The sequence below is a fragment of the Harmonia axyridis genome, chromosome 5 (assembly GCF_914767665.1).
Source record: "Harmonia axyridis chromosome 5, icHarAxyr1.1, whole genome shotgun sequence".
NCBI lineage: Eukaryota > Metazoa > Arthropoda > Insecta > Coleoptera > Coccinellidae > Harmonia > Harmonia axyridis.
The window spans coordinates 17,791,984-17,811,297 of NC_059505.1; the positions used below are offsets into that span (position 1 = coordinate 17,791,984).

The 19,314-nt window shown below is 33.1% G+C and overlaps 1 protein-coding gene across 4 annotated transcripts in view; it reads left to right on the forward strand.

The window, feature by feature from the left end:
• LOC123679965 overlaps positions 1-19,314 on the forward strand; it is a 76,455-nt gene that overhangs the window by 14,545 nt on the left and 42,596 nt on the right. The window contains exon 1 of one of the 4 annotated variants that reach the window (XM_045617567.1): positions 6,848-7,007. The exons of 2 other annotated variants lie outside the window; for them this stretch is intronic. In XM_045617567.1, coding sequence (XP_045473523.1) covers positions 6,985-7,007 — 23 coding nt within the window. In that variant the 5' untranslated portion in view covers positions 6,848-6,984. Of the gene's footprint in view, positions 1-6,847; positions 7,008-16,764; positions 16,887-19,314 lie in introns of those variants that run through there. One more of the 4 variants, XM_045617569.1, reaches the window with a different exon arrangement.

The window sequence follows — 19,314 nt, forward strand, 5'->3', positions numbered from 1 at the left end:
TCAACTCCGACGAGAAGACCTTGGCAGTTTTCATTGACTTAGCAAAAGCGTTCGATACAATTAATTCCTCATGAACAATTGTTATACAGAATGGAGTGTATAGGCATTAGAGGGACAACAAATTTACTTCTCAAAAATTATTCAACAAACCGAACCCAAAAAGTTAAAATCGAGGATTATTACAGCAAACCAGAAAAAATTTCAATTGGTATACCACAGGGAACGGTTTTGGGTCCTCTCTTGTTCCTCAAATATATATAAATGAAATAGGGAGAATTTTGGATAGAGCTGTCGTAATTTCCTATACGGATGACACTGTTGTTGTCTTTAGTGGTTCGAGTTGGGATGTTGTTTTCAGGAGGGCGGAGGAGGAGCTTAGAGAACTGTATAGTTGGCTTAATTATAGTCTCCTAAGTTTAAATCTAAAAAAGACAAAGTATATCGCTTTTTCTGTCTCCGATGTTGGTAGGCCGCTCACTATGGTTTTAAAAATTCATAACGAATACTGTGTCGACCATGTTAACTGTCAATGCGAAATAGTGAAAAATGTAGAAAATTTTAAAGATCTAAGTCTAGGGATCTAGTTTCCCTGATATCTGGAATGTTTCTGTGGTGGTACTGATTCCGAAGATAAGCGGTACGATATTATGTGAGGAATTCAGGGGCGTTCATACCGTGCCTGTTTATGAAAAGATACTGGAGATGATTGTGAGAGATCAATTGTTGAATTTTCTTAATGAAAATAAAGTACTCATTGATTGTCAATCAGGATTTCGTGCTAAACATTCTTGTGAGAGCTCAGTTTTGTATATGTGCAATGATTGGTTGAGAGAGATTGATAGAAATAAAATAATTTTAGCTGTATTCATTGATTTCAAGAGAGCCTTCGAGACAATAGATCGTAAATTACTGTTGAAAAAATTGGAAAGGATGGGAATAAGAGATTTAGTTCTTGATTGGTTCAAATCGTATTTGAGTAAAAGGACACAAAAAGTTAAATTTAACGGTGTGATATCTTCCGGTATTGAAAATGAATACGGTGTCCCCCAGGGAACAACTTTGGGAAATTTGTTATTTCTAATATATATAAATGATATTATAAAAAATAAGAAACATTGTAAAATATTAGCATTTGCCGATGATACCATGTTATATATAACGGAGAGAATAGTGATCATATGGTTAATATTATGAATGAAGATCTAGAAATAATTGACTGGATGGAAGATAATAGACTGGTAGTGAATTCAAATAAATCGCAATTTATGTTTTTTGGTAGCGAAATTAGATTAAAGGAAATTAATAAAGAAAATATAAAGTGTTAATAAACAAAAATATATTAAAAGAAGCAACAATTAAATACTTGGGAGTAAAAATGGATCAAAATTTGAATTTTAAATTACATGTTGAGTATATTGCGGGGAAGATGGCACAAAAAATTCAGTTCATAAATAGAATTAGTGACAAAATAGATATAAAGACTAGATCGTTGTTATTTAGGGCAATAGTTTTACCTCATTTGGACTTTTGCGCGTCATTATTTTTCAACTTGAAATCGAATAGCATAGATAAGCTGCAGAAAATATTGAATCGTGGTATGAGAATGGTGTTGAGGTGTAATAGAAGAACTCCAATTAGGTTGATGTTAGAAGCGTTGAATTTGATTAATGTAAGGCAAAGGATTAAATTCAGAACATTAGAAATGATATATAAGATTGAACATAAAATGCTGCCAAACTATTTATCTGAAAATATTAAGTATATATCTGAAGTGCATGAGTATAATACAAGAAATAGAAATAACTTTTATGTGGATTCTTTTCGTACCTGTTCGGCATCAGGGTCAACACTTGTAAAAGGATTAACTTTATATAATGAATTGCCAAATGAAATGAAAAATTGTGATAATCATAGGAATTTCAGAAAATTATTGATTTCCTACATTAAGGAGCTTTATGATTGAATTATTGTATTTCTGTAATTTCATTGTTTGTAAATAGTAAATTTTGCTAATGAAGGGTATTATTATTATTATATTATAAATGAAATTTTGCTCAAGATACCATTCGAAACCTGGTCGATAGTATGAACCCACTTCTGCAGACAGTAAATGAAAAAATATTAATCTAATCAAAAAAAAAGTTTCTTTTGGTTATTCACGCTCCAGTTGAATTGAGATGTTTTTAGTTTTCATTTAAATTCAATAAATTTGCATAAATGAATTTTGAACTGGTTGATTATCATTATAACTATAATTATATATTATAACATTAATATATTGTTGCCTTCTGATTGGTACACTCATAAACAAATTGGGTAAACTGTTGATTTGTCCCTGTTATATATTGTTCAATAACTCAAAAGTAATAAATTGTATTGCCCGACAGAAAATATGGACTAGGGCCACTCGTCCTACAAACCAACGATGAAATGTCAGCGACACCTTTCACAGAGTGAAAAATAAAGTAAAAAATGCGAATTGATAACTCGAACTCAAAGCAAGCCACCAACGAATTGCACCTAACTTTGTGGGTTGATATGATGGAGTCTGGAAGGGCCCTTCTTATCTGCATCCGCAGCTTAATCTCGAAGAACACCCAAACCTAAACCGCACGAACACCTTTTGCGCGTTTCAATCTATTGAAACTTTAGTTCTTTAGCGTTCACAGCGAAAACTTCGTGATTTTAGCGTGTATTTTATCCACTTTCGGAAAATTACGTATCGTGTGGAACACAGCGATTAAAAAAATTAGTACATCTGTCCGAACGTTCAATTTCGTCTTCAAAAAAAAAAAATTCACAGGCGAGCACCGCGCATAGAATAACAAACAAAAAAGGAAACCGAAAAAACAAAACAACTGTGAAAAGTCTCTAAATCCAAATTTTAAATTAATAATTCCGTGGTTACGGAACAGTCCCATAAAATTAACTAGTGCACTCGAAAGCCATGAATAAAAAACAAAATGTTGAGAAGAAAGATTCTTGATGAAAATTGGCAATTTGAAAAAAATTCACCTCGAAATTATTCCAAATTATTTCATATTTCAAAATAAGGTTTAACAACAAACATCTTATTAACCCTTTATGTTGACTAAAAAGCATCCATTTTAACAAATATTGAATGTGCTAATTGAAAAAAATAATTCTATCGACAGTTTACTGAAAGAATTTCTAAAATTGTGCTGAAAGTAAGAAAACTATGAGACTTTAAATTTTACCAAATATCAACTTCTTGCGTTTTTTGCACATAAGTGTAGTTTAAAATTGAATTTGAAAATTAAATGATGGTAAAAGTTCGAGTTCCAAATGAAGGTCAGAGGCTGCACATTGTGAAGAATCTGATAGCGTTCGAAATATGTCCTAAGTATATTCGTTCGAGAGATGCAGACCGTTTTATGTATTTCATCGAAAATTTTCAATCGGCATAACTCTCGATTTCCATGAAAATTTTAAGTTTAAGCGGCTTCATCAAGGTAACATTGCAAAGTGTTACATTTTGAAATTCATTTTCAGCTATATATACACAAAAATGAGAGTGCCTATGGAGCAATAAATTGTTTTAATTATGGTTCCTCTACAGGGTCTCCGGTCTTCAGGGTTTGGGGTACTATATGAGTCTATTTGATGCAATTTGGAATTTCCAAAAAATATATTCGAAGATGTAACATCTGCTTTACCATAACCTTCTCCAAAACGTTTGACAACACAGTTAAAATAGAGATTGAACGAAAATGTGAATATTCCGTCGGATTACGAATTTTGGGCAAAGGGATCACAGTCGCACGCTTCCAATCAGAGTGAAAAAAAGATCTTTCCAAGCAGGTGTTAATAACGTACGTTATATAAGGATTAATAACTGGGCAACATAAATTGGCTGGGAAGCATTAGATCTTATGCTATTCAGAATTTGTTCAATATCGTCCTGCGAAACAAAATCGAACCCAAATGCATAATCGCGTAAACTATCATTCATATAGAATCTACATAAGTTGGGATCAGGATAACTGTTACGGAACAAATTTTTGTGGATGAGGTATTGAGATCATCCACATTACGTAAATTAACCGGAATTTTGATCGACTTACCCTAACTACACTCAGCTTTTTGAGTTCCATTCATTTCTCCCTCTGTGAAGCACCTATGAATTTATGGTCAAGATATGCCCTCTTTTTTAATCTCATTGATGCGGTAGTTAAATTACAAAGCTGTCTATAATATATTCTGTTCTGGGGATATCCAGTTCTTTTGTACTCTTCCAACGCCCAATTACCCAACCTCATCAAATGCCTCAAATCATCAGTAATCCATGAAGAGTAGTTCTTTAGCCTAATTTTGACATGTTTAATAGGAGCATGATGATTCAACAACGACACAATATTGGATGTTATAAACCCAACATTTATATTAATATCTTTAATATGAAAAATTTTTGCCAAGGAACTGTCTTCAGGTCAGCTTGAAATATTTTGAAATTAATGATCTTAGAAGATCTATAAGAAAATTCGCTAATGTTTGAATTTTCCTTTTTTAAGTCTAGACGGCAAAAAATTTACTGATCCGATGCACTGTAATCTCTACTTCCACAGCTTATCACGTTGTCTTTATTATAAAACAACAAATCTATAAGATCTCGAAACAAATAGTAATACGCTTAGGTTCACTTATCAGCTGATTGAAATCAAAAATGTTTCGCCTATTTGTTGACTCTTCGAATACTTGAATTTCTATATATATTTCGTGCAATTTTTTTGTTACTTTATTACTTATGTATCTGTATTTTTGTTTCTGAGTTTCAAAGGCTTAGCTTCAGTTTTTGTTGTTCAATAATAATAAAGTATATATGAAGTGCAATTGTATTTTCGGATATTGGATTCGATTTCTTCTCCCATCAAATATTTGACTTTGGTACCATCGGTGTTTCAATTATTTCAGATAATTTGAAGTGAAAGCCATATATTAGGGTGAAATGTATATATTAGGGTGAAATAACATGCAGCATATTCCTTAAGATGTGTTTCTGAGAAATTTGATTCGATAATTGAATATTATTATTTATGTGTAATGAATTGTTTCTTGCGGCTCGAAGTACCAAAAATGTTGTAACGTGAAAGGCCTTATAATGTTGGTTATCCTACTTGGAGGACTAAATAAATGTGTTATTTTGGATGTGAGAAAATACGAGAATGATTTTAACTTGTTTAATTCGCCTTGTTAAGCGAGAGAACACATACATTGAATAGAATAGAATATTATTATGAGAGCACTGGATGAGGGAGATAACATGGTACGAGTAAGCACAGAGTAGAACCACAGAGAAATTCTTCTTTTTACTGTACAAGCCTCAACAGGTAACGAAGGGGGATTTAAAAAACAATGAAAAGAATAACGGACATCCTTCAAGGAAAAGTGCTAACCGTAGACACGTGTTTCGGGCTTTTGGCTCTCATCAGTACAATGAAAAAGTGTAAGGATGAACACTTGGAGGAAAACAAAGAAAAACGGAGCCAACAACAGGAGCCAGCCGTCCGCTTGTGTTTTCCATAGGCAGACCTAATGGGTTTTTCGGGAACAACCAACTTCAACTCGTACATGGCTATAGCTATCTTCCTGATATTAATTGAATATGTTTCAATAGAACGACTCTAAGTTTCATTCAGAACGAATTGTAGTTTCCAGAAGAACGTCGAATGGATATTAAGTGTCATCTAAAATCATTTCAATTTGGTCACGCCGTTGAAGACTGTATGATCATGATCATTCTTGAAAAACTACCACGTAGGTGTTATTTTATATTTGATTTGTATACTTCGACGTTTACAGCTTTTGAGCGCCCGTCCAAGCATACGCCAATCTATTGTCAAGTCAGGAGTTGTAAATTATTAGTGAGTTGGAAATCGATCATCTAGGGGCTCAGAGTGAGAAAAGTTGGCATTTTTACGTCGGGCGCGAAAACCGGATTTAAAGAAGAGTAATATTTTCTTGTTCGTTCTGAGTATAAGGTAAATTCGAATTAGATAAGGAAATAACGAAGAAATAATTAAGAAATTTTGATTTTTTTGGTTATTTTTTCTGGGGGAAACCAAAACTCTCTCCTCAATGAATTTTACTGAGTAGTCCTGATATCTATCATATTTAAAGTTGTAGCAATTATTTTTATATTTTCTTTTGATTGAGTGTTGTGTCAGTTGTTGCATTTTGTGAGTATGAGGTAATCCTGGCTTCTGACCCAACTGACTGAAAAATTTGTGTTTTTTCATTATATCTGATTTAAAACAAATTTTACTCTAATTTCAAAAAGAAATATCTTGGGAAAAAATTTAAGATCAAGACCTGTCTAAGTTAGCGGCGGACCGAATCAACCTTTCTCTCTTTTATGGAGGGAGGAATTACTTCACTTTTTAGATCAGTAGAAAGCCGCTCTTCTACTTTCCTCAGAACTACCCCAAAGTCGAGCTTGCTGCAATTGGTGACAAGGGGTGGGTTAGTTGTTGAGTGGTTTTCTGGGGGTAGATCACAGTTCGATAGTTACGCCGATTGAAAGTTTTCGAAAAATATGTAAAACAAATCTTGAAAGGAAATACTTAGGATATAATTTCGTACACTGTTTCAGACTCCCCAGTATTTCTTGCATCTGCACTGAAAGCCTGTAAAGTTATTCGTCAAATAACTTGTAGGCACACACTCTATAGTATCCAGTAATCATATCAATGAATGGCCGTTTAAAAACTCCTGACACAAAGTCTGTGTTTTTGTCGAATTTTCGTTTCGAGAACCTGTATAAAATTTACTTCCGTTCATCGCTCTTGTGTTGCACGCATGCCCCTCCTGCATTGACGTTCAGGATTCCAGTCCTTTCCAACCCACAAACCACCACCTATGTCCCTCCTTGAAAATATATAAAACCGAATTCTGTTTCTGTTATGATCCCAATTTCTATGATGCATGTGATTTGGTTATTAGAATCAACTCTTGTTTCTTTTCTATATGGATACAACGAAATATAACAGGTGAGTTTTGGAGTTTATGAGAACCATGTAGGAATGAAAAAGTTGATGAGAGTCTCCATCATTTTTATTCCAGAAATGTGTGATTATACTAATTCAAAAAATTATTATAATTCTTTTGTAGGGAATTATTACATGGAAATACCGATAGAAAATAGTGCTTCCCTTTGTTTTTGAGGGTAGGTAAAGGTATTTCCAGTTTTTGTATAAAGGCATATTCTACTTGGATATGTTTTCCCGTATAATTCCCATCTAGTGAGAATTTGTAATCAGATAAGAGCGAAGTGTTTAGAAAAGCTTTCAAGAATTGATAAAATTGACAAAAATTTTCACAACAAAAACATTGCTGCAATGGGTCTTATCAATGTTTATTATGGAAGTGATTCAAACTCATACTGATAAGTCTGTTATTACCTACTTTCACTGTAATATCTCTTCCACAATTTTTGTATATACCTACATATTTCAAGGAAATGAAAAAAAAATTGACCGCATTAACAGTAATACATTTTTCTCCTATTCATAGAATTAGCTAGAAAAACTTTGTACTAAACTCTGGCAAAAAATTCTATTCCTGAAATGCTTTTACAGAACGAGACATCAAATTTAACTTTAGTCATGGTCGATCGATTTCAGTTATTGTTCAAGGCAACAAAACTGAAAACGTGAAAATTCACTTTGCAACTTTTGACTTTGAAATATGTCAAATTTGAAATAAGTAATGCTACTTCACGACAAAATGCGTTGAGAAATGCCAGGGCCTGTTGCAAACAATTTCTTTTTTCGGCAACCGTCCGGGAAGTGCTCACTTCTCGGATGCTTTTTCTCTGAGAAAGTAGCATTTCCCGGCCTAGTCCGGAAAGTACGTACTTCCCGGACTAGGCCGGAAAAGAATCATAGAATCCATAGCAACCGAGATAACGGCTGACAGTTCATATAATTATGTTTTCCGTATCTTAAAGTCTGTTTTTAAAAAGGATTTATTCTATTTTGAATTAAGAATTACAACACTTGGATAAATAATTAATAATTCTACAGATTAAGATTTGGGAAAAACGTGAGTTACAAAACGAAGCTTGATGTTCTAAGTCTAATTCATAACTAACTTAAGTCTGTCCTGAAATCTACAAAGAAAGCTTTATGAGTTCACAGAGAGAATTTGCACTTCAGCACTATCGCGCGCATTTCCAAGAACGGCGTTGGCCGAGCTTCTTCTATTATGTTGACTTGTGCTGTTTCGGTCGATGTGGATCTCATAATACCTCCCCCCTTAGTTTAGATAACGTCCTCGTTATCAGTGGGATCACCTGGGTTGTTCTCGAGGTCGATGCGAATGATTTTCCTCGGATTGTATAACAGGTCTCTAATTCTTACTCTGTTTATCATGACAGTGATTGTTCCAATGATTATGAAACAGAGTAAAATTCCGCTTATGGTATAATGCGTGAGCTGAGTTATTGGGTGTAGATAAATTGGTTGATTTTGAAGTTTCTCAGCTTCTTGCAGGATTGATGTAGGTTCTCTTAAGTGTTTTAACTGAAGTTCCATTTTATAATCGTAACTCAATGGGAGTTTCGAAATGTTTTCAAATTTCATCTCAAAAATTGGTTCAGTGTTTTCAAATATTGAATTGTCGATGATGATGGTACAATCTGAATGTAGCAGGTTTATTCCTTGTATGGATTTTTTCATAATTATACCATGGCAATCTTCTAGTATTGTCTGCGTATTCTTAAACAGGGTGAGAAGCTGTTTGTTCTGAAGTGTATGGATTATCTTATAGTTGTTTTTGATGAGCACTTTTTGACACTGGTCTGGTGATGACAGGATGCAGGCTTCTTTGACTGGTGGTTGAAGACATAAGACAATGGAACTGCCTAATGTGGAAATACAGGCTTCATTGGTCCAGTATTCTTCGTAGTTGATTCTGACCAAATACTTTTTCGGAGGTATTACAGCAATATCTTGGTGGTTAGGTAGAGGGTACACTCGGGAATAGTTTGTGGTGATCTGTTTGAGAATAGGAATTTTGAGGAGAAAGGTGATGGATTCATCCGTTCCTATGACAGATATTTTAGCAAACTCTATAGTTTTATAGAGATGAACGTGATCGATTGGAGATAATTGTTGTGGTTTATAAATTTTTTCGAGATACTTTCCAATCAAAAGAAGTTCATCGATTTTTATGAGTTCTAAATTTGGTATTCCTTTCATTGCAAAACTGATAGTTCTTTCAAGCATCAAGAAAGTATTCAATAGATCTTCTGCTTGAAGTATTTGATATTCAACAGTCATTCTGAATTGTTCCGTTGATTTTATGTTTTGAAAAAGTAATTTAGTATGTTGAATATTATCATTCAATAAAGCTAAATCTTCTGAGTACCTTTGTGTTAAATGATTTGCAAAAGAAGTTAATTTATTAATTCTTTCAATTTCAGAGTTTTTAATTTGATGGAGACTTTCTATGTTCTCGTTAATAGTTTTCAGATCATCGTCGTCTAGATTTCCTGTGATAAATTTTATGCCTTTGCCAATAAAATTAGCCAAACCTCTTTTAACTTTTTTGTTAATGAATTTATGTAGTATTTGTTCAATTTGGGCTAAATTCGATTTTAATTGAAGGTAAATTCTATGAGATAATTCATCAATAGTTCGATTTTTCTGCAGTGCATTAAAGTTGTAATTAAGTTGATCATAATTGATTTGTAAATTCGTGATGTTTATAAAAAAGAGAAAATTATGGTAATGATCAAGAATTTTGGCCTGACTTAAGGGTTCTTCAAAGTATCCATTACTGATTATTTTGTTGACCTGAAGGGCCTGGTTGATTTGGGTCTGTATCAGGAGGATCATTGGTATCCTGAAAAGAACAAACATTTTTTCTTAGTCGTTTGACTTTTTTGATATGAGCTGTGGTTTCTCTAGATTTTTGAGTTAAACCACTAATTTTATTTTGTTGTTGTCGTTCAACTGTAACTTTTTCAAAAGGCGGGTCAGTTTTTCTGGGTCTATTTCTTTCAACGTAGACTTCTCTTTGTGCTAGATTTGGGGGATCGTTTCTATTCTCATTTATTCTATTCAAATTTTTCTGCCCTTTTTCTTTATTCCGTTCGTAAATATGGTCAAAAAATGGTAATATTTCTTTCTTTCTTTTTTCGTTGTATTGCTCGTAAACTGTCATGTTCAAGTCAAATTCTGGTAATTTGTCGTACGGGCCGTAAAGTAAATGAAATGGAGAATATCCGGTCGTTGAATGTATTGATTGATTATAGATCAAAGTTGCAGTGATCATAAGATTTGAAGGATTTTCATTTGGATTTTTCAATTTCAAAATTCTGAGTTTTTCTAATAGTGTTGAATGAAATCTCTCAATAGGAGAGTTTGAACTTGGGTTATTCACAGTAGTAAAGTGTAAATCAATTTTATTCAACTTACAATACTCTAAAAAGGTTTTATTATGAAATTCTCTTCCTTCGTCACAAACAATTTTTTGAGGAATATTATGATGTGCCAAATAATGGCGTAATTTGTTGAGGATTGTTAATGCTGTACCATCTTTAACGAGATATGACAGGGCGTATTTAGAAAAGAGGTCTATTATTGTCAAAAATTTGGAATTAAGAAAAGAAAAAGTATCGATGTGTATTACTTCAAATGGTCTCTTTGCAAGAAGAGGGCCAGAAAATTTCAATCTATAAGGGTGTCTTTCGTATTTTGACTGAAGACATAGTTCACATTTATTTATGATTTCAGTGATTTTGTTTTTCATTTTCGGCCAATAATACTTTTTTGATAAAAATTTGTGACTTTCTGAAATTCCATTATGATTTTTGTCGTGATATTCGGAAATAATTTCTTTTTGATTTTCCTCGCAAATTACATCCAATAAGTAGATATTGCTAATAAAAAGTTTGGCGTAGTAGTTAAATGATTCTTTACAAAATCTAACGAGAGGTAAACGCAGCTTATTGTCTCTAAAATAAATTCCGTAAGATTCATTTGGTCTGAGAATTTCTTTGAAAAGTTTAGAAAAATCATCTGTAATACAATTTTGTCGTATTGATACGCTATACGTGTTTCTTCCGAAGGGTTTACTAAATTTCAAATTGAATTGTTCACCGATGTTTAAAATAACTCGATTGGGATAGATATTGACTGATTTTTCTGTAATTGGAATGACTTTTCCATTATCTTCTTGGGTAGAATGAATGGTAGCATCAGTATCAGAATTTTGATCATCATTTAAATTTTGTTGTTCACTATTATTTGGAATAGATAATTCATCGTTTTGGAGATTGAGAATATTTTCTAATTCTTCATCGCCTAATTCAGGGAGTTCACTCACATTTGGTAAAATAGAGGATAGTTCTACATTTAAATCAACATCAGATAGAAGTGGTTCATTTTCTCGATTATGTATTTCTATACGAGAAAGAGCATCGGCAACTTTATTTTCTTTGCCTTTGGTGTGAATGATTTTGAAATCAAATTCTTCTAATTTCAGTTTCCAACGTATGAGTCGAGAATTTGGTTCTTTGATTTTAGAGAGCCATACAAGGGGATTATGATCGGTTTCAATTGTGAAATATTGTCCATAAAGATAAGGCCTAAAATGTTTTGTAGAATCTAGGATTGAAAGTAATTCTTTTTCGATAGTCGAATAATTTCTTTCAGCTGAATTTAGAGTTCTTGAATAGTAAGCTACAGGTCGATTTGATTGTGATAAAACACTTCCAATAGCAACATTTGAAGCATCGGTGGTTAATTTAAATGGTTTCTCGAAATCTGGATATACTAAAATTGGGGCATTTGTCAATAATTCTTTGCATAAGTGGAATGCATGTACGTAATCGGGATCATCAGGGTTTATTTTTGCGCCTTTTTTCAAGCATTTAGTAAAAGGTGAGACAATATGTGCGAAATTTTGAATAAATCTGCGGTAGTAACCTACCAAACCTAGAAATGATTTGATTTCTTTCACTGTACGAGGTATTGGGTAATTTTCTATAGTGTTTAATTTTGAGGGGTTGGGGGATACTCCTTCCGGGGTTATCACATGTCCCAAAAATTCTACATTTTTGCTTAAAAATTCGCATTTGTCAAGTTCGATTTTTAGGTTGAATTCTTTTATTTTTTGAAATATTAATTTTAAGTGATTAATGTGTTCTTGTAAGGATTTGGAAAATACGACAACGTCGTCCATGTATACAAAACAGAATTTATGGAGATATTCTTTGAGTACGTTATCCATACAACGTTGAAATGTACTTGGGCCGTTTTTCAAACCATAAGGCATTCTAACATATTCAAAGTGGCCATTATTCACTGTAAACGCGGTTTTTTCGATCGATTCGGGGTCCATTTCAATTTGATGAAATGCTTTTGCCATGTCGATTGTTGTGAAATAACAACTTTTTCCTAAGTTATCTAAAATTTCTTCGATACGCGGTAAAGGGTATTTATCTTCTACGGTTTTTTCATTTAGACGTCGATAATCAATGACCATTCTGTATTTCTTTTGTCCAGATGCGTCTTTTTTCTTATCAACAATCCAAACTGGGGCACTGTAGGGTGAAATCGATGGACGTATAATTTTGTCATCTAATAATTTTTGAATTTGTTCCTGAATAATTTTTTTCATGTGATGGGGGTGTCTAAAAGATTTAACATAAACTGGTTCTTCATCTTTTGTTCGAATTTTGTGTTTTACATTATTGCTGAATGAAAGATCGGAATTTTCATTATAAAAAATATTTTTGAATTTACTACAGAGTTTCAAAATTTCTCGTTTTTCTTCAGAATTCATGTGTGAGGTTCTAATATTTCTAGTAATTCTAAAATTTTGGCTTTCTAATGGAGGTGTAGATATTTCAGTCTCTAAAAGAGATGTCACAGGTATTCTTTCAGAAAAATTTATTTCTATGTTATTTTGATTTGGTTTTGAAGTTGGTATAAAACAAAATCCGTTTTTCGCATGAGCAATGCATTCTGGAGTTGAAAATTCTTGAAAATTTAATTCTGGTAATAAAACATCACCGTTTTCTATAGTGACAGGTACTTTAACAAAATTATTTGCTTCGAATTTTTTCGGTTTTAATTTTGTGGAAGAATATGCAAGGTTGAATGGAATTTTCATGTTATTAATTTCTAAAGTATGTGTTTTATAGTCGATGTTTGCACCTAATTTTTGTAGATCTGATGTACCTAATAAAGCGTCGAATTTCTGATGCCAATCAACTACATGTAGATGGATATTATCGAAGATTCCTAGTTCGTATAAAAGTGGAATGCTCAAATTATTGTCAGCTTTAATAGTATTTCCTAAGCCTGAAACAATGAATTCTTCTTTGTATAAATATTCAAAAAATTTTTCGAAGGCAGGTTTCGAATTAATGACGGAGTTTGTTGCTCCCGAATCAATTAAAATTTTAAGATCAATTTTGGGTAGATAAATATAGGGCAATTTTGACATAATTTTTACACAATTTAAGTCTAAGTTTCTTGGGATTCCGAGGCATTCATCTGAAAATTTTCGTCATCCTCGTAATAATTCTCACAATCAGGTTGTTGTTCAATTTCCGCATTATAATATTCCGTTTCATAACATTCTGGATCATCATTCTCGGTTTGAACATTAAATAATTCTTCCGAATAAAATTTTGGTTGTTGTGATTGATTTGGATTTCTTTGGAATGTTCTGGTTGATATTGACATGGGTGTTTGTTGTGGTTGTTTAGAAGTATTCCTAGTCGAAATTGACATAGGCGTGGGTTTTGGTTGATTTTTGTAAATATTTGAACCGGGTTTGATTCCAAAAACTTCGCGATTCGTGGGGAATCTTTGATTGTTTGAAATCGGTTTATTTATTGAGTGGGGGAAACCTGGTGGGTTTCTAGAATTGTAATTAAATTGAGAATTTGTTGCTGGATTAGTAAAATTTGGTGGGTTATTAAAATAATTTGGAGTAAAATTATTGTAATGATTTGAACGATTTGGATAATTTGATGGTTGTGGGCGTATGTGAATTGGTTTTTTAGGCGTTTCTTGTGATTTTCGTAGGAATTCACAATATTCCCATTCTTGTTTTCTATTATCAAAAAATTTACATCTATTTATACATTCTTCGATGGTATTTGAATCGAAATTACTTAGATAGGATCGATAAGGTTCTAGAATTCCAATTTGAAATGTTTTGAGGGCTAACTTTTGAATGTCATGTTTTTTGTACAAGAGATAATTTTGGTCTTGAATATTTAAGGTCAGATGTTGAAGGAGATCATTTAAATTTTTTGATAGCCTACTGTAAAAATCTAAATAATTTTCACTTCTATGTTGTACGCATTGACTTAATGATGAAATTAATAAATCTTCGTTACGTTGGTCTCCGTACCTTTGCAAGAGAACTCTTCTGATTGTAGGCCAATCAGAGGCATTTTGGAAAGCAATGAAATCTCTGGCTTCATTTTTCAATTTTGATCTTATAGAAAAATTAAGCGCATAGTTCAAGTCAGGATTTAATCTTCCTTGCAAATGTAGTAGTAAATTATCGACTTCATTGATGAATATCGATAGATTTTGACCAGGTGAATATTCTGGTATGGAATTCAATAGTAATTGTAAGTCCTGTCTGGACATTACTTCGGTAGGTATAACGTTAGTTACTTCGGTAGGTATAACGTTAGAAGAAGTTTGGTTATTCATTTCGGAATGTGTTAAAGTTCTTCTACGATAAGGTTGAAATCTATTATTTCTAAACGATTGATTTTGTAAAAAATTTGCTCCTAGTTCTAGAATTTCTGAGTCTTCAGCGATAATTTCTAATTCTTGAGATGAGTTATCTGTCATTTGAAATTAGGACTGATGTGGAAAAAAATGAGGGAAAAAGGGGTTGATGGACTTACACCTAGATTTGCATCCTATAGTGGTTGGTCCTTCCTTCTGGATCGAAGTGGTTGGCTTCCTTCTGGGTTGAAGGGGTGGTGCTTCCTTCTGGATCGAAGTGGTTGATGATGGTTCTGGATATCACATCAAGAGTTGAAACTCAACGGGAGTTCCTTGGACACAATCCGTAGCGGACACTTATTTCAGTTTCGAACTAAAACCCCGTTGCGATATCCTGTTCGCAGCGCCAATTATGTTTTCCGTATCTTAAAGTCTGTTTTTAAAAAGGATTTATTCTATTTTGAATTAAGAATTACAACACTTGGATAAATAATTAATAATTCTACAGATTAAGATTTGGGAAAAACGTGAGTTACAAAACGAAGCTTGATGTTCTAAGTCTAATTCATAACTAACTTAAGTCTGTCCTGAAATCTACAAAGAAAGCTTTATGAGTTCACAGAGAGAATTTGCACTTCAGCACTATCGCGCGCATTTCCAAGAACGGCGTTGGCCGAGCTTCTTCTATTATGTTGACTTGTGCTGTTTCGGTCGATGTGGATCTCATAATAATATGAAATTAGTTGTCAAAAATTTGCATGTTTTTTGATCGCAATCGCAATAACATATGGAAAGCAGCAGCGATAGAGTTATTTTACATGGTAGCCGAAAAAATATTGTACGCAACACGACCGAAAATGGTTTTTTTGGACTCACAGACTTCCAGGACTCGCTTACGCTCGTCCTGGAATTTTGTCTATTCGTCCAAAAAACCCTATTTTCCGGACTTGTTACGTAAATTACTATTCTTTGAATTTTTACTCGTTTTTTACTTGTTACTCGTGCAATATGAACTACTCTGTGTTGGGCGCCATCCTAACAGGATTAATTTTCTTTTCAGAGATCTGCACTAGAACCATTCCTGTTTCTTATATCCATACACGACCTATCTGAATTCCTTCCAGATGTTCGTATAATATTCATTGTCGAAGACAACACCTTTAACGTTGATAACAAATATAAAATACTTACAATGCTTCTCTCTTAGGCGCTCGATTTTCACGCTAACAGATGTCTTTCGGAGGATCGAAGGATATGCTCAGACAATACCTCCTAGAAAACAGTGTAGTCTAGAAGGTATTGGCTCAGATCACTAGATCCGTCTTCATACTTCGCTCTAGTGGAGATGTATATGCGATATGGTATTCTTGTGAGTGAGGGGAGCCCTCATCCCGCAAAATCACCAGTTTGCAAAGATGGGTAGTCAGGGTTTTGGGTGATCCGGTGATCTATCTAGTCGCGACTGCTACAAGAATTCCTTCAAAAATCTTAATCTTCTCACCCTATCCCCAGTTTCCATATTAAAAAATATAGATATTTTATATTTATTTGATTGATTCGTTCTTCACTTGATGGAAATTCCTTTTAATAGAATGAACGTTATTCCATTTCCACTTTTAATTATTTAATATAACAATTATTTCGCTACAAAGTAGTATCTTCAGATATTTTACTCTTTTGAATTTTACATTTTTAACCTACTTTTTGCAATTATCACTATTCTGAAATGAATGTTTTAATATCAATGAGGTCGTTGTTACGCAAAGTACTGGTACCTGCATTCAAGAAATATAGATAATCGAAAAATGAGTTCAAATAGGTAACAATACCTATGTATATCACATACTCATTAAATGATTTCAAAATACAGATGATATTATATTTTTCATAAGATTAGCTGTTTGGGCATTGAAATGTAACAAATAAGCACACATTGTCATTTATTATATCAATATGAATTAATTAATTTCCATAAATCAGTTAAAGTTTCAATACCCTGAACGTAAACAGAGGATTGTTCGATTGAAAACACTGATATGTTAGATATATCCGTTTGCAACTTTTATCGTGAGCTTTCATTATGTATTGCCATTAGTTAGTGGATGTTTGTGATATAGATTCTAGTGGACTGAACTATTTCCTTCAATCGTTAACTTTAAGGTAAAGTTTCATATTTTGGCCCTATTGAAATATTTGACGACATAACACCAGATTCCAGACAAGCAGGAGCGTTTGGGCAGTTATCTTATTGAAGACTACAGAACTATGTCATCTCAATCTGCTATTCTATTCAGATGAGGAGTTCTGATTTCTTGAAATTGAGCATGAACATTCGAGACAATATTTTACATATAGATACAAACTGAATTTCAACCTGAAATCTGTTGTTACGGAAATATCAGACAGTTTTTCCATATTTTGCTTGAATTTTCTATAGTTCTAGTGGCGCGATCGATTCGAAATTTTACATCAAATCTGAAACTGTTGTCATAAATATACGCGCAAAATTTGTTATTGGTCGGATCAGTTGTCCTTTATAATACGTTTTCGATATTATGCATGAATTTCATATAATTCTGAATGCGCGATACACATAAAATTTGCACAAAACGAAAAGACGTTAAATTATATCTACATGCATCGATTCTGGTGTCACTGAAATATTAAGTATTTTCTTTTTTATTTTGGTTCTGATGAAGCGGGTTCAGGTAGCGACGATCTCTCTGGGCTGTAAAAATTCGATCCAAAATTTGAACCATGATAGTAACAAAGTAGTACCTTGACTGTTGACCGAAAGACGCGAAGCGTGGCAATGTTAATTTCTTCAGAACGCATTCGCAAATTATTGTATGCTGATAAGTTGTAGTTTATAAATTGTCTAATTTGTGTCTGAATTTCATACACAACTTCAATAATGTTAACGTCAAATAATTAACGGGAATACAAAAAATAGAAATTTTACAAATTTACAATTTACAATTTACGGAGATACCACTCAAAAAAAAGTAAGTCAAGTGACTCACTCCAATTTTTCATTAAATGAGTAGGTATTTCATGACAAATTTTCGGATTCGCCTCCTATATTCCAAGGGACATTAAGTAAAATAAAGAAGCAGTTTTGCGAGATTGGGCATGTGAGTCAGATCAAAAAAGCATCTGTTAATTCACAGTATCCCAGTACTGTGTGTCACATTCCCATGTGAAGTTAGATATGATAAAAATGAAAGTAATAACATTTCTGAAAAGAGAATGAAGAGGACCTTCACACGATGTATCACAAGTAGATACTTGCTATTGCAAAAAATTGGGGGTTGTATCTGTCTTTCGAAGGTATAGGGTTCGCATTTTTACGCAGATGAATGTATCGTAACCAAGATAATTAATTTATTTTATTTGGCTTTTCTCTGCTGTATATAATGAGCGCATGCTAATAGAGAGACCTTTGATTATTAAGGCGGTACTCAAAGAAGGGTAAAGTTTAGAGTCGGCCTGTGAACTTGCACAGTACGCCTGGCTATCAGGAAAAAAAAACTGGTGATGATATGTAATAGAGAATACGAGACGCTGAATATTATTAATAGAATCATTGTATAATGATTTTCAATTTGGGCACCTTAAGAAGAGGGATTACTACCACTTAGCTTTCAGAGTATCAGTCAAACATTAGGTACTCATTCCATTCATGACCAAACTTTGTACGCTGTACAAAGTTGTACATTCACTTTATCTTCTTTTTCTTTAGGTACTGAGCATATAAGTAGAAAACAGCACTGTAAGATGGTCGATTATGGTTTTCACAAAATGATAGTTATACCTCTTGACATTACCTCTGTATATTGAAAATATCATCAGTTCTTTCGCGAAAAACGAAAAGTTACCAACATTTTTTTTTCATTCACAAATTAAAAATATTGTAATTCTTCAATGTAGATTTTGTTCGAAGAAATTATGTGTAAACCTTATGAAAATCGGTGGTTGGAAGAGGAGAAAATCTATAATTTCGTTTTGAACTGAGCAATAACGTGATGGTGATTCCCTCTTGAGGTTAGAATAACAAGCGTACTGGATTTTTTATAGATTTTCTGTAATAAAAAGTGAAAACAATTATGATACATTTGGCAAAATAGATTCCTTTAACAACGAAATTTTTATAAACTTGACATAGCAGTAGAGGTTAGTTCGACAGTATTCCTTATGAGGTACTGAGTTGTCAAAAACAAAATTAATCTGAAAACGCCATTTTTCTAAAATGATTCAGAATGGGAAGTAGATCCGCAGAATTAAAAGACAAATTCGAGTTTGTCAATCAAGAGTTTAATTTTTATTATTCAAGTAGGTACCTACCAATTGAAATTACTCATAGGACTGATGAAAAAATATATTCCCATTTTCTTGATGCGGATTGGGCTGCGTTCAGCGGGAAGAGCAGTTGCAAATCCGATCACTGAGCGCTCACAAATTCTAAAGTGATCAGAGAGCGATTTTCTGAACGGTTAGAGAGTACCTAACCTCTAAAACCTCTGATTCTCACAACGTGATGAGCTCAGTGAGCGTAATCACTCAGAAAAATGGCGTCCGCTCACTAAAC